Genomic DNA, 14,495 nt, shown 5'->3' with positions numbered 1-14,495 from the left:
GCCAGCCGTCAGCTGCTTCTGCTAGATGAATGGATAAGAGGGAAAACCCTACAACAGGTTTTGGGTCGAGAACCCATCTGAAGGTTGTCATCTCCCATAGCACAGGGTCAGAAGGGAGTGCATAAGTACCACTGCATGCGCCGGCGCAGTGGCGCAGTGACAGAGATGGTGCCATGCGCTCCTGAGCTTACAACATGTGTTTCCAGAGTGGTCACAGCTGGCGTGGAGCCTGACCTCGTGGCTTCGGTCTTTGCTGGGTTTAGACCTCAGGTGCGCTAGCTCAGAGTTAAGAGGAAGGAATAGCCTTCTGAGTTTCTTGCATCAGGAAACTGAGAGTCTTGGCAGTTAACCAAGTCAGTCAGGCACTGTAAGCAGGGAAGGGTGGGGTGGAGTCGGGGGTGCAAATGGTTGGAGGTGAGATGGTAGAGTCTGGTCAGCAGAATCACCCAGTAAAGTGCAGCCCACCCCAGTCCCTCTCCTGCCCCTTGTTACCATGGCACACGTCTCCTGAGTCACTCTTCAGGTTTGGGAAGCTTTGTGGGTGTTTTCTTTGTAAGAAGCAGTGATGCCCTAGGCTCACCACCTCCCCAAGGCTTAGTGTCAGCACCGGGCCCCCAGGACAGAGCCCATACTCTGGTTTCATGAGCCCAGGCTGGGTGGAATGAAGCCACTTGAGGGGTCCTGGGAGTTGTCACTGGCAGGAAAAACCAAGGGCTTGGAATTAGACACTAAGGGTTGAGTTCAAATCAAATCGAGGGAGTACACGACAAGGTCTCTCGGTGCTCAAACTCATGGTCTCTTGCCATCTGTGAAGTCCGGACAGCCATGATGTGTAGACCCCAGGGTCTTTTTGACCCTAGGAAGGGCCCAGCCTCACTCCAACCACTTCTTCTTATGCTGGGTGGGAGAGGACACAGCTAAACTGCCTGCACCCAGCTGGGAAGGGTAAGGAGGGGACCTCCTCAGAAAAGTAAATTATGCAGGGAAGAAATTGATTCCCATAACCCCTCCTTAGCCTTCCACCTCCCTGAGAGCCAGCAATGGGCAGTGATGTTTAGCCCTGAGGAAAAATTACATGCGGAATGGAAAGCAGGCGCTCAGGGTGGCTCCTTCTGGAATGAGAGCTGGAGTGCAGGCTCTGTGGTTCCTGGGCATGCGGGTGTGGCTCAGTTCTCACCTTGCAGATGGAGTGGGAGTGTTGACCCAGGCCAGCCTAGGGACTGCCTCCTCACCTCCCTGCGTGGGCTGACCTTGCCACCTCACCTCTTGAGCTTGCCTCTGTCCTGCCCAGAGGTCCTTGGAGCAAAGTGGAGGTCGAGAGGCATTTGGCACTCACGCCTCACCATGGACACTGGTGCACTCTTGGGTATCTCTTGGCCTCAATCTATTGCTGGGGGAGGGAGGACTGAGGCCCATTGCTGGGGCCCTGAATGCAGGAACTGTAACCACCTACCCCCTCCTCAGGGCACCTCTCCCCTCTCCAGCATGCTTGCTTTGCTATTAGTGCTACCTAATTTCCTACTGAGGTGGTCTAGAGCGCCTCCGCCATTGCCCTGCCACCAGCAAATTTTTATCCCTAGGGTAAGATGACAGAGGCCAGCCTTGGCCCTGGCCTGCCACATACTCAGATGTGCACTGAGGCAGAGTATCTAGTTTCTCCAAGATAGGGGCTGTGACCTGTGACTACCCCACCTCTGGGGGGGGGCTTGTGAGGGTCTGAGGAACAAGGAAGTGTCAGCCAGCCCCTCACAAGGGCACAGTACATGGTGACAGCTCCTGTGAGCTGTTCTCAGCTAAAGTGCATGGTAGGACTAAGGGGGCACTTTGCAGAAGCATTTATTGGGGTACCACCAAAAAGAAAGGGGCATCCTTTTCTGTGGACAACACCCTCTTGAGCTTGTTTTGGGGTGTCTTTGATGGCCCCTGAGTTAGAAATGATAGTGTCAGGTGGCAGGGAATTTTCTGGGCTGGGGTTTTAGTCTGGAGTCTTATCCTGGGTCCATGCATCCTGCCCAGCCTCCACTGGGTGAGGCATGGCCAAACCGGTTTGGGAAACAGCGCTGACAAAACTAGCCCGGACGGCTCTGAGGTTCCCTGGAGTTCAGTTCCCAGGGTGAGTTCACACGCCTCGAGGCTCCCAGTTCCCAGCTCCTGCCAACCCGGGCAGCCCTTGGGGAGAGGGGGCGGGCGTGTGCGAGGAGTGTTCCTAGAGGGAGGGACAGGCTGTAGGCCGTCTCTCAGGCCAGACTGGACCACAGGACCTGAGAAGGCAGGACCTGCCCAGCACAGGGAAGCAGGTAGGGCAGGGTGAGCTGGGCTGGGAGCCTGCGTGCACATCCCAGGCCACCTGCACCACCCAACTAGCCAGTCCTCCCTATGCACAGGGCTTCAGCTTGTGTGGGGACCAGGGATGGGGGCAGCGGAGATGGATAGGGTCACTCGCAGCCCAAGTGCCAGCAGACAACTCCTCCCTTTTTTTTTTTGCCTTTCTTACTCACAAGTGATGGTGATAGAGGTGCAGGGAGCAGAACATGGGAATGAGCTAGAAAACTCAGGAGGAGCTGAAACTCAGTTCAGCTTGCTACTGATGGTGCTGAGGCAGCAATACCATCAGTCTGCAGGAGACTGAGATTTTCCCCCAAGGAAAACCTCTCTGATTTAGGTTCCAGGGGTCAGCTGTCAGGGTCACCAGAGTCCAACTCACAATGCCCCAGAAGTGATGTTTTCTATAACCAAGGAGAAGGCCTAGCCCCTCAGCAGCCCCAGCAGCTGAGACCACAGGGTGCTCCCCACCCATCCACTCTCCTAGGACCCTGTCACCCTCAGAGTCCTGCACGCATCAGCTGTTTGACCTCAGCAAATCCACTCTACTCTCTGGGCTTCGGCCTTGATCAACAGAGCAGCCCAACAGGGTGAGCTCTCTGGAGCCCCTTCCATCTGTAATCCCTGCTAGCAGCGTGGAGAGGCAGTCCACCCCAAGTGTGCAGACAGACAGCTCGCCCCATAGCACCTGCAGGATTGAGAAGAAGTCATGCAAGGTCAAGACTGGCCTGCGCCTTGAGAAACGTGACCCCACTTGGAGGCCAGGGCTGATTCAGGGGGCCGCAGACTTCAGAGAGCAGTGCCCACCCGCTGTCTTTTACATGTGGCCCAGAGAGGGGAGGAAGTTGTCCACAGTCACACAGGAGGTTCAAGAAGCTGGGGTTCGCACCAAGTCTTAGGAGTGGGAGGCAGGCGGGAGGCGCAGAGCTGTCTCCTGGGGATATGCCTGCTCTCAGACGTGATGTCACACAATTATGGGCATGAAAGTGGGGCCTTCGTGTACCAGCAGTGGGCGGGGCCGTTGGCCTGTGGAGTGACTGTTTGAATCACCCCTTCTTGGGCCTGGATTTCCCCTTTGTAAAATACAGGTAGTGTAATCCTTGGCAGGGTCCTAATTGGGTCTTGGGAGGTTTGAATGAAGTAGGAAGAACCACACGGCTGGGAGAACCAAAAGGTTGTCTGTGTGCTCCCACGGCCCCGTTAGATCCTCATCATCCACAGCAGGGTGAGTCGGGCCAGAAGGGGTGCCCCATCTTACAGAAGCACACATGTGGCCCTGAGGCTGCACTGATGGTGTGGTGGTCTCGCTAGAGCCAACTCTGGTCTCCTGGGGCCCAGCAGTCACTGCCCCCGGTCCGAGGACTGTGAGTTTCTGTGGTCATGTGCTTCCTGTGCTATTTCCTCCTGGGAGGAGATGACCCAAGAGAGCTGGCAGGGAGGAGGCCCCTTTTCCTATTTCTGGGGCACCCAGCAGTGGCGGGTCTACAGGCAGGAAGTCCGACCCCAGAGCCCCAGCCTCCAGCCGGGCAGAGTAACAATTCTGCGGCTAGTTCTGTTCTCAGAGCTCATGAGTCAGACCACTCATTCCTGCTTTGAGCAAATCAGCCAGAGTAGGAATCCCAGTTCCTGCCCGTCTCCCACCTCCTTTGGGACACAGTGGGATGGGGCTGAGGAGGGGCCTGGGCTCTGCCCACCGCCCAGGCCTCCTATTGTGGAGAGGACAGCTGCAAAGTACCCCCAGCCCCTGTACCCACACGCTCCAGAGGAGGAAGGGGTCTGCCTAGACCAGCCTCCTGGCACTGCTGGGCCTGAGAGCAGAGTCAGAAGCGAGTGCCTGTTGGGGTGACTCTGTGAGGGCCTGGGGTGTCTGGATGTGGGCACAGTTGGGTGCTAGGGGAGCACCCAGTCCAGTAGGCGAGGGGACACTGTCTGCCCCAGGGAGCACCCAGTGTGAAGGGGTGGTGTGAGGCTGGGCACTCCTGAGCATCTGTATGATCTTCTTGGAGATGGGCGAAAGAAATTGTATTTTATTTGAGCAATTTTCTACAGTACTTAGGTGGAGAAATGGGGCACCCTCTCCATCCCAAGGGAACATGTATACTACAACAACACTGCTAACAGTTCATTCCCATGTAATGCTTTCTACATGCCTGGAATTGTACCAACATTCTATGTATAGTAACTTATTTAATCCTCATGGTAATTTAGGTGGTAGGTGCTACTTATTATCCCCATTTTGCAGAAGGGAAAACCGAAGCACAGAGAGCTAAAGTAACTTACCCAAGATCACACAGCTGCTATGTGGCTGAGCTGGGATTTGAACCCAGGCGGCCTGGCTCCAGAGCTTGTATTCTTGGTCACTCTGCCTCCTGGAGGCAGGAGACAGCATATTACTACTTTTGGTTTCCAGGTGGGACTCTGGTGTGAGATGGGCCATCTCTCACATGTGTTGACAAAGGGGCCCTTCCTTCACCTCATGGTTCCTCACACCAGGCCAGTGAGCAGGAGAGGTTCTTCTTAGTGTCTGTCCATTTTAGAGATTTGATGAGGAGTCCAGGCCTGTGTTGACTCAAACCCCTGTGTCTGCTGCACTCTCCCGCCCCTCCCAAGCCCTCACCACCACTTCTTTTCTGTGCATGGCTGTAGAACCCGGGGTCCCAGGGATATTCAGGAGACCCCACTGCCTTGAACTCCCAGGCTTCCCTGGTCCCAGGACCCTGTGTTTGGGAGCTGAAAGAGGAGGATCAGAGGGTAGGGGAGCACGGCCTGGGCCCAGGAGCAGAAGGAGCAGCACCATCTCCAGGGAGCCCTGGGTGAGATGCTGGGAACATCTCACTAACATGAGCAGCAGCGCCGGCCCCTGAGCAGAGGACAACCAGGGCTGTGGCTGGCCCCCACACTGTATGAACTGTTTCTCCTGTGAACTGCTTACCTCCTGTTCCCCGTGACTGGGGTGGCTGTGCATGTCATGAATCAGGTGTCCTGTGACTCAGTTGTAGGTTTTATTTGAGGACAGCACCAGTCTCTGGACACATTCCTGATGAGATTCCTTTCAGAACCCTGTTTCTGAAGCTGGTTTCCTGCCCCCAGGAATGGGGAGCTGCTGGTAGGTTTAAAGGCTGCTGAGCGCCTGGTCACAGATGCTGCTCCGATTGTCCAGGTCTCAGTGTCTGTCCTTCCTTCCCAGTCATCTCAGCATATTGGGTTATTTCTAGCTGTGATTCATGTCAGTGTGTTAGTCATCTGTTGGCTGCATAGCATGTGCTAAACGCCGTGCTGGGTGCCAGGGTTGTAGAAGTGAAGCCCCCGAATCCGATCGTGGCCCCAGGGGCTCATGCTGTCACTACGGAGTACCACAGCATTCCCCTGGGTAGCCTGGCCCAAGATTCGTGTCTGCATCCATCAAGCAACTGCCATCTACCAGGCCCTGTGCAGCCTCTGGGGATACGGATTGGAAAGAGGTAATCAGAATGCATGGGTGGAAGAAGTCCTCTGACCGCGTTGCAGAGGGCGGGTTGGCAGGAGGCAGGTTTGGAGATGGAGATGAATGACAAGATGCTGTTGTCATAATTCAGAGGAGAACCGGCAGGGCTGCAGAAGGTGATTGGATTGGAGCAGGCAAGGAGCAAAGGGAACAGACTGCAAAGATCATCAGGATGTGGTGACCAGTGGGTGAGAGAGGGAGGGGCCCGTCTTCCTGAGGCAGCTTGAGGTGCTCCCTGGGATTCTAGTGGATGTGGGATCAGGAACGTGCGACATGTCAGAGGGGAAAGAGTGTGAGGACCAGTGTGGGGGCCTGGCTCTCCTGCCCCTAACTCAACAGGCAAGCCCCTGCAGCTCCCATGCCCAGCCTCCCCGCTGCGGAGTGGCGCCACTCTCACTGCTGCTGCCACTTCAGAGGGTCTTGTGTGGCCTTTTGTAAGCTCGTGGGATGGAAGCATCTGAAAATGTATCATTCATATTTTTATTGGAATCATGAATCCCACTTGCCACCTGCCAGGGCATGGTTTGAGGATGAGAGGGCCCTGCTTCAAGATGCTGCCGCCGCTGCTTCACAGGCCTCTTCCTGGGCCCCTCTGAGTGCTGCCTCATCCCTGGGGGTCTCCTGGGTCTCAGAAGCACCCCTCCCAACACCTCCCCCACAACACACACACAACACACACACACACGCGCGCGCGCACACACACACACACACACACACTTCCTCTGTTCTCCAGCAGCCTTTTAGCTGCTAAGATGCTCTTTGATACTTAGGTCTTTGTTTCATTTTGCATGTGGCTTCCACAGGCTGCAGTGTGTTCGATGACTCTCCCGCCCAGCCGTACATCCAGGCTTCTGTTCCCTTCTCCAGATGGCCTTTCATCCCTCCCAGCCTCCCCCTGCACCCCATTGCTACTGTCATCCATTCCTGACTGCCAGATCTTACCAGGAGCAAGCATCCCAGGCTTCTCACTGTCCGCACCAGGAGCACCTCTTTCCCTATGGCTGCTGTGGCTGCCTCTGCTTTCTTGCTCCTTTTCAAGCCAAGTGTAGCCTGGCGAGGAGGAAGCCTTTCCCAGGTGCCCAGGTGAGCGTACCTGCTCCCCATGACACCCGACCCGATCAATGCTAACAAAGCCTGGTCACTCGGCCTGTCTGAACAGTACATGTAGCTCCACCCTCCTCACCTGGCACTCAGGCGATTACTGAACTGGGGCTGCACTCCTCTGCCTCTCACCTCCTCATTTGGTCAGCCAGTCCTGGGCCTCTGTGCTGCTAGGAGCTACAGGTACGGGGCAAATACAGGGCCTGTCACTGCCCCTGGGGAGGGCACGCCTGAGCAAGCCAGGACCAGCTGCCCCGGCATCCCCACTCAGGCCTGCCTCACCCGACATCTGGTTTCATTTCTTCCCCATAAAGGACAGACAGTATGGGGGCTGCTGGCCACAGGGGAGTTGCTGGAAAGGTCTTGGGGAAGCAGATGTTGGGAAGCTGGCTCTTCCTCGGTGCCCTCCTGCCTGGTCCCCTCCTGATCCTCAGAGCCAGTGCTTGTTCACTCCCATCTCTGTCTCAGATGAGTGACCACAGGGTCACTGGCTAGTGTTGGTGCTGCCTTCACCGTTAGCATCCTTGGGTGCAGCTGGTGCAGGGCTCTTAGACATATCCACTGGGTCCCATTTATAGAAGATACCACTCCTGGTCGCACACACCACTATTTTATATGCCACTAAGAAGGAAGAATGCGCTGCCGATCACACTATGGCACAGCGCCACTGGAGGACACATGCTGCTTGTCAGTGATCTTGGTTAAGTCACGGCTGGTGTGGAGTGGGAACCCTGGTGTCCCCGTGGCTTCCTGGAGACGCTACAAAGACTAGCACAGGCAACAGGAGCATGAGGTCAGCTGTCCCTTCTGCTGAGGTCAACTCTCCCTTCTGCTGGCCCCTCAGGGCTGCTGCTTCCCTGCGGATGTGGCAGTGACTATCTGGATCTTATCTACTAAAAGCCAGGGCCCTAGAGGGGGTCATGGGGGAGGCTGGGTCTGGGTCTTGGGCTGTTCTGGATCCTGGGGAACTGTCCCCGCTACCCCCACAAAAGATGGCCACTATTGAGGGGCTGCTGTGGGAGTCCATGGGGTGTCCTAGGGAAAGAAGAAGTAATGCCTTCCCTCCAGGGCCACCGGCGCCTTGCCACCAGCTGAAGCAGAGGCACAGCTGCCTCCAAATGGGGAATTGATTTTTGCTTCCTGCGTCTCAGAGCAGGACACTCAATGTCCTCAGTCTACCCCTAGGCGGCTCAGAAGGAGGCGGGGGGAAGGGGCCCTGTGCAACATGTGTGCCAAATGAGCACACAGGCCTGCTCATCTGTGCAGGGCCCCCACCATCTCCATGAACTTCTGGAGCTTCGTGCCTGCCCAGGCCCTTTGTCTCACCCTCTACTGTGTGATCAGAAGCAGAGATGCAAAGTCCCAGGACCATCCTGTTGGATGAAAAACAAAGAACAGGACCATCCTGTTCTCTACTGACTGAGGCAGAAACGCCAATCGTGGTGTAATGAGCACATGCAGAGATTTGTGTGCCTGGCTCCCCTGGGCTTCATGGAGGTAACGCGGTCCCATCCATATGGCTACCCTAGGAGATGAGGAAACTGGAGTGCAGGAAGGTTAAGTCACTTGCTCAAGGTGTCACACAGTAACAGACAACTGGGATCAGGTCTTGGGGGTTGGTTTCAGGCTATGCTTCAGCAGCCTTCACAGTGTTCTGGGATGCAGAGTTGGCTATGGGGTTGCAGGGATTGGTGAGGGTCCTTGGCCCTCTGCCCACCCTGCACGCTTGCTGGCTTCTACTTGGATATCACAGGGGTTGGTTGGCAACACTAATTTACACCCCATATCCAGTGAAGCAGGCAGCTCCTGTTAAACCCATTTTATAGATGGGAAACTGGAGGAAGCACCATTAGAGATGAGCCTTAAAGAAGTGCAAGTTCTGTAAGGAAAGAGGCATGAAATTGCAGGGTGTCTTGTGGGGCTGGCGCATAGAGAGGTGGGCCTGGAGCCTGCTGGGCAGAGGGGGCTTACGAATAAGAGACCACCTTCTGTCTGGAAGGCTCTTTCTTGCCTGCTACAAGCAGAGCACACACGGCGCTGAGAGGCTCTTCGTGCCAACTACATGCCAGACACTTTTAAACACTTTGTAGGTGTTAGTGTCATTCAATAGCACAATAAGGCTGGGCTCAGTGGCTCATGCCTATAATCCCAGTACTTTGGGAGGCCGAGGTGGGTGGATCACTTGAAGCCAGGAGTTCGAAACCAGCCTGGCCAACATGGCAAAACTCCATCTCTACCAAAAATATATATATACACACACACAAAATTAGCCAGGCGTGATGGTGCACAACTGTAGTCCCAGCTACTCGGGATACTGAGGCACAAGAACCGCTTGAACCCGGGAAGCAGATGTTGCAGTGAGCCAAGATCGCACCACTGCACTCCAGCCTGGGTGACAGAACAAGACTGTCTCAGAAAAAAAAAAAAGCACAATAACCCTAAAGAGTAAGCATTAACATTTGGCAGATAAACCGAAGCCCAGAGAGATTGTGTTGTTTGCCTAAGGTCACGCAGCTGTGAAGGGAATGAGGTTTCGAATCGAATCCAGACTTTCAGAGTCCCTTACCCTGAACCACAGGGTTGTAGCTGCCCGCTGAGGTCAGGAGAGATGAGCGCCAAGGCTTCCTCCCAGCCTGCGGAGCTTTGCACGTCATCTTAAGTGGTTTGGACTCAGCAGTGGGGGCCATGTGCGGTTTCAGCAGGGGTGCTAGCCTCGCCTGCTTCACCACAGTACCTCCAGCACACAGAGGATGCTCAGCAGCCGGTTGTTGAATGAACGTTGGGTGAGTGATAGAACACCTTGTTACTGTAGGTTAGAATGGATCTAGGTGAGGGAGTCTGGTCACAAGGATGCAGTTTGGAGAGGTGAGGGGAGCTCAGTGGGTTCACTTTAGACGGGTTGGGTGGTGCGTGCTTATACGTTTTATGCTGAGACGTTTGAGGAGTGCTTGGAAGTCTGGATTAAGGCTCAGCATTGGCAGTTGGAATCTGGGGTGATTCCCTGCTGCTGTCCCAGCCCCAGCTGTGGTCACCATGAGGTGAGCTGGAAGGCCCCAAGGTCCTCGGCACCAGCCCCTGGACAGGCTGGAGAGGATGACAGGGGATGGGGCTTGGTGAGGGGCCTGAGAGCCCAGTTTCTGGGGTGCCTGTACCCAGCTCAGCACCTGCTTGATAAGAACCTGCTGCCTTGGGTGATGGGGGAGAGGGGATTTGTTTAGGGGTCAGAAGCAGTGCATTTGCAGGTGGTTGTGCCTCTATTTCTCCTCCCCCAAAGAAGGCTGTTATCCATCAGAGATCTTGATGGAGGAGAGGGAGCAGTGGGTACTGCCATAGCTGTTCTGTCAGCATGGCTGACAGGGGGGTGGTCCCATGGGCCTCTGTGGCCAGCTCCGCAGGCCCCCTCCTGACCCTAACCCCCTTTCTGTGGCTGAACCTGTGCTCCCAACAGCCCCTCCTGCTTCTTGGTTTCTTTTTTCTTTTTCTTTCTTTCTTTCTTTCTGTTTTGGAGGGGAATGGAGTCTTGCTCTGTTGCCCAGGCTGGAGGGCAGTGACACGATCTCAGATCACTGCAGCCTCCACCTCTCAAGGTCAAGCAATTCTTCTGCTCAGCCTCCCGAGTAGCTGAGATTAGAGGCGCTGGCTACCAAGCCTGGCTAATTTTTGTATTTTTAGTAGAGACAGCATTTCATTATATTGGCCAGGTTAGTCTCGAACTCCTGACCTCAAGTGATCTGCCCGCCTCAGCCTCCCAAAGTGCTGTGATTACAGGTGTGAGCCATCACGCCCAGCCCCTGCTTCTTGGTTTCTGACAGGCAGAAGGCCTCCCCATGTTGACACCCCAGATTGGAAGGGGCCCAAAAAGTTTGCACGGTGGAGCTAAAATTCCTCTCCGCGCCCCTTGGCAGGCTCTGGAGTATCTCACTGCCAATTGCTTAGCCCCTTGGAGGGTGGCCGTGGGTCTAATGGTGTTCATTGACAGCTGTGCAAGTGATGTGTACATGGGCCTCCTGCCGTGGGAGCACCAGGCAGGAGGCCAGTCGTCACCCGTCTGTGGGAGAGAGGCAGTCACATGTACTGGCCAAGGCTGTCCTGGGCCCAAGCGAGCTGCATTTTATGAAGGGGGAAAGGGACATTGGGTCCTAGCTGCCATTTTAATTTGAAAATTGGGGACCTTTGTGTAAAAAGGGGCCTTTGGGGCCAGCTCTCTTACCACTGGTAAGTGGGGCCCACAGGACAAGGGACAGGCTGGCCATGTTGGTTGCCCAGGCAGTAGAAGGCACTCTTGACCCTGCCTGCAGCACAGAGGGGCTCAGGTCAGGACTGACACTGCCCTGCCATTGCCTGGTATGCTCTGTGCACACCACACCAGGTCTTCCCATCTCTCCCACTCACTCTGGGACTGTTTTCGCCATCCTAGCAAGTACACAGACCAAAGGCACACAGGTCAAAGAGGCATGCAGGCCAGCCCCGCCTAATTAGAGCAGACAGACTTCCCAGTCCAGACGTGTGAGTGACGGCCAAGATCCAGGCGCACCCAGACACCCGCCCAGCTGGTGTCACTCTGTCTGTCCTTGCATAATCCCCTGCCTGTCTCTGTCTGTCCCTGTCAGCCCTCCTGGTTCTCTCGACAGTGCCCAGACTGTCTTTTTGGCTGCGAATTCCCGGGTGTTGTCATTAACCCACGTTTGCCTCAGAACAACTTGTGTTGGTTTGCACCATAAGGAGAACACACACAACATCCACCGCCCCGCATGGGACTGCCAGCGTGGCCTCTCTGCTCACCGGCCTCAGGGGTGAGGGGTGGTGACTCCCCATCCCCCCACCACCTCTTGGTTGTAGGAAAGTGGCCTTTGTGGCTGGCTGATCCACATATCATGCCTGTTTGCGGCATGCCAGACTGTACAGCAAGGCCCTGTCACGCAGCCAGCCTGCCTTTATTCCCTTTATGGAAACCACTCCACTAGGGGCAGGAGGACAAGGGCTGTCCTTGGCTGAGCAGGGGGTGGCCCGTGACATTGGAGGAAAGCCCTGATTCCCCTGTGGTGCCTCCGCCCCCTGCATGGCAGGCCAGCCCCCAGGAGGAGCGAGGGCTGGAAGGGGTGGGGCGGGCAGCAAGCGGCACCATCTGTGGCCGTCCTTTGTGCTGGCAGTGGAGTGATCCCTCCGTCACTGCGATCCAGCGGACCTCGTGCTTGGCATGCAAATGAGTTTCCAGATGCCCAGTGCCCCCGCACAAGAGGCGGTACCTAGGGGCCTGGGAGAAGGATGGAGTGGGCTGGAGGCTCGTTTTTGTCTGTCCTGGCCTGCCTGAATAGGCTGCCTCTCCAGCTGCAGCAGATGTGTGCTGGACACCCACATAGGGGTGTTTGTTGGTTTCTGGGCAGACACACATGCCAGAGGAGAGTGTCTCTTCTCTCATACTGTCCTCCTTTTGAGGGTGGTGGCAAGGTGACCCCACGGAGGGGGGCAGGATACATCTTTTAAGATTTAGCTCATCCACCAGGCCCCCTCCTGGAAGGAGAAACAGGGGTCCTCTTGGGGACCACAGCCCCTGTTTGCCTTCTTGGTTGGGCATCTTTGTGTACCACACAAGCCGAGCAGATGGAGCAAGCAGCCCTGGCGACTTTTCGGGGCTTTGGGCTGACGGGAACCCCGTCCAGGATCTGGGTGGCTTGGAATGGCAGCCTGCCCAGCCACTCCCACTCATTGTGCATATGGGTGTCTTCCACCAGTGCCGGCCGAACGTGGTGGCGTACAAGAGGCCTGAGGGGTTCCTTATTGAGTCAGAGGGGCTGGGGAGCCGTGAACACCTAGGATTTTGCCTTCTGAAGGCCTTCACCTCCTCCCCACCTTCTGGTCCAGCCTCAGGCTCTACCACCAGGGTGTGGGGCCAGGGGCAGGAGCACTGTCTCTGTCCCTGCCGACTCTGGCTGTGGTTACTGTGAGTAGCTTTGCCTGACTGGGCCCCCGTCTACTCATCTGTAGAATGAGGATAATAATAGCTAATGATGTCCTAGATGGTCGAGAAAAAAAAGGATGCAGAAGCACGTTGGGCAGCATCCAGATGGGAGACCCTTGAAATGTGGAGTCGGCTTTGCACCCGGCCGAGTGGCTGAGCAGTTATGATTCAAAATATGCCTGGCCACTCTTGCCCATCGACTACTTCCATAATGCTCAGGTCACTCCCAGCAGGAGTAGGACATCAGCTGAGGTGTGGCCACCCTTTGTCTAGCATTCCACAGACCCAGCAGGCCCCTGTCTGTCCCTCCCTGCAGCCTGGCAGGAAGGCAGGGCACAAGGCATTACTCCTTTTCACCTCTAAGCAAACTGAGGCCCAGAGAGTCTGTGGGCTCCTGGAGTCAAACAGCAAGATGGTGACTGAGCGCAGCCAGTTCCCCCAGCCCTCAGCTTTCTCATGTACTTCAGGAGGACAGGCCAGCTGAGACATGCTGGACAGCCCAGGCTGAGACACCCTGGCCTGGGGGGCGCTTTTGGCTCCCGTGGCCACATGGGGACAGTGAACAGTGAAAGAAAATGGCAGTTTTCCCCAGTCCCCAGTTCATGTGGGGCTCTCTCATCCCGGATGTGGATGGCTGCTCTGTGCTCCTGCCTTGGGCACCACTAGCTGCCTCCTGCTTGGCCCCCCACCGCCCTGGCCACCCTCTGCTCTGGACATCCTTTGTCTTCCTAGGCATTTGTGCCCAGCAGAGCAGGGACCAACTGTGGGTGTGACCAGAAGGTGTGTGCTGGGGGCCAGTTTCTGGGCAGGAGTTTCAGGGACAGCCCTGCAGACACTCCTAGGCTGTCAGCAGATTCCAAGATTTTGTTCAAACCTTGTGATGTTTGAGCCCACCCATGGGGAGAAGCCACGCTTTGCCTCTGATCGAAGTGTGAGGGGGTGAGCTTCCCTGAGGGATTTGGGGTGGTGGGCAGCTGCTAAGCTTGCCCTGACTCAAGGTCTGTGTCAGGTCCCCTCACTCCTCCAATTTCCCCTTGGCACCATCTCTGCCACCCTTCCCATCATCCTGACTCTCCCCCTCTTTGCTGCCTCGAACCACTACTTAGCGCACGCGGGCCATTCTGACCCCCTCTTCATGACAGAAACTTTTGTATCCTCCTTCAAGGGTGTCAGTCCCATCTTACAGTTGAATACTGAGGCCTCCCAAGAAGGCTGAGTAAGTCTTCTGGTGTCACACGAATCTGGGAGCAAAACCAGCATGGATAGCACCCAGTCTGGGGAGGGTTGGGGAAGGGTCTTGGTGTGGCAGGGCGTGATGAACAAGCACCCACTGACCGTCCTGTCCTTCCTGCAGCCCTGTTGTCCTCCTGGTGCGAAGAGCTCGGCCGCCTGCTGCTGCTCCGACATCAGAAGAGCCGCCAGAGCGATCCCCCTGGGAAACTCCCCATGCAGCCCCCCCTCAGCTCCATGAGCTCCATGAAACCCACTCTGTCGCACAGGTAAGTGGGTGGGTGCCATGGGGGCAGGCGCTGAGCAGACACCCCTCTGGTCTCAGATCTCCTTGGACATGTCCCTGGGGTGGGGGCCTCTGTGCAACCATGTGGATGTTGCATTTTCTAAGGTGCAGTT

The 14,495-nt window shown here is 56.0% G+C and overlaps 1 protein-coding gene across 8 annotated transcripts in view; it reads left to right on the top strand.

Moving 5' to 3' along the window:
* Positions 1-14,495, top strand: part of ZMIZ1 (zinc finger MIZ-type containing 1) — a 250,401-nt gene that overhangs the window by 198,331 nt on the left and 37,575 nt on the right. For all 8 annotated transcript variants that reach the window (XM_054503119.2, XM_063669902.1, XM_054503121.2 and 5 more), the window contains one exon: positions 14,221-14,365. In XM_054503119.2, coding sequence (XP_054359094.1) covers positions 14,221-14,365 — 145 coding nt within the window. The remainder of the gene's footprint in view (positions 1-14,220; positions 14,366-14,495) is intronic.

This window comes from Pongo pygmaeus, chromosome 8 (assembly GCF_028885625.2).
Source record: "Pongo pygmaeus isolate AG05252 chromosome 8, NHGRI_mPonPyg2-v2.0_pri, whole genome shotgun sequence".
NCBI classification, from domain to species: Eukaryota; Metazoa; Chordata; class Mammalia; order Primates; family Hominidae; genus Pongo; species Pongo pygmaeus.
This window is presented reverse-complemented; position numbering and strand designations above follow the sequence as displayed.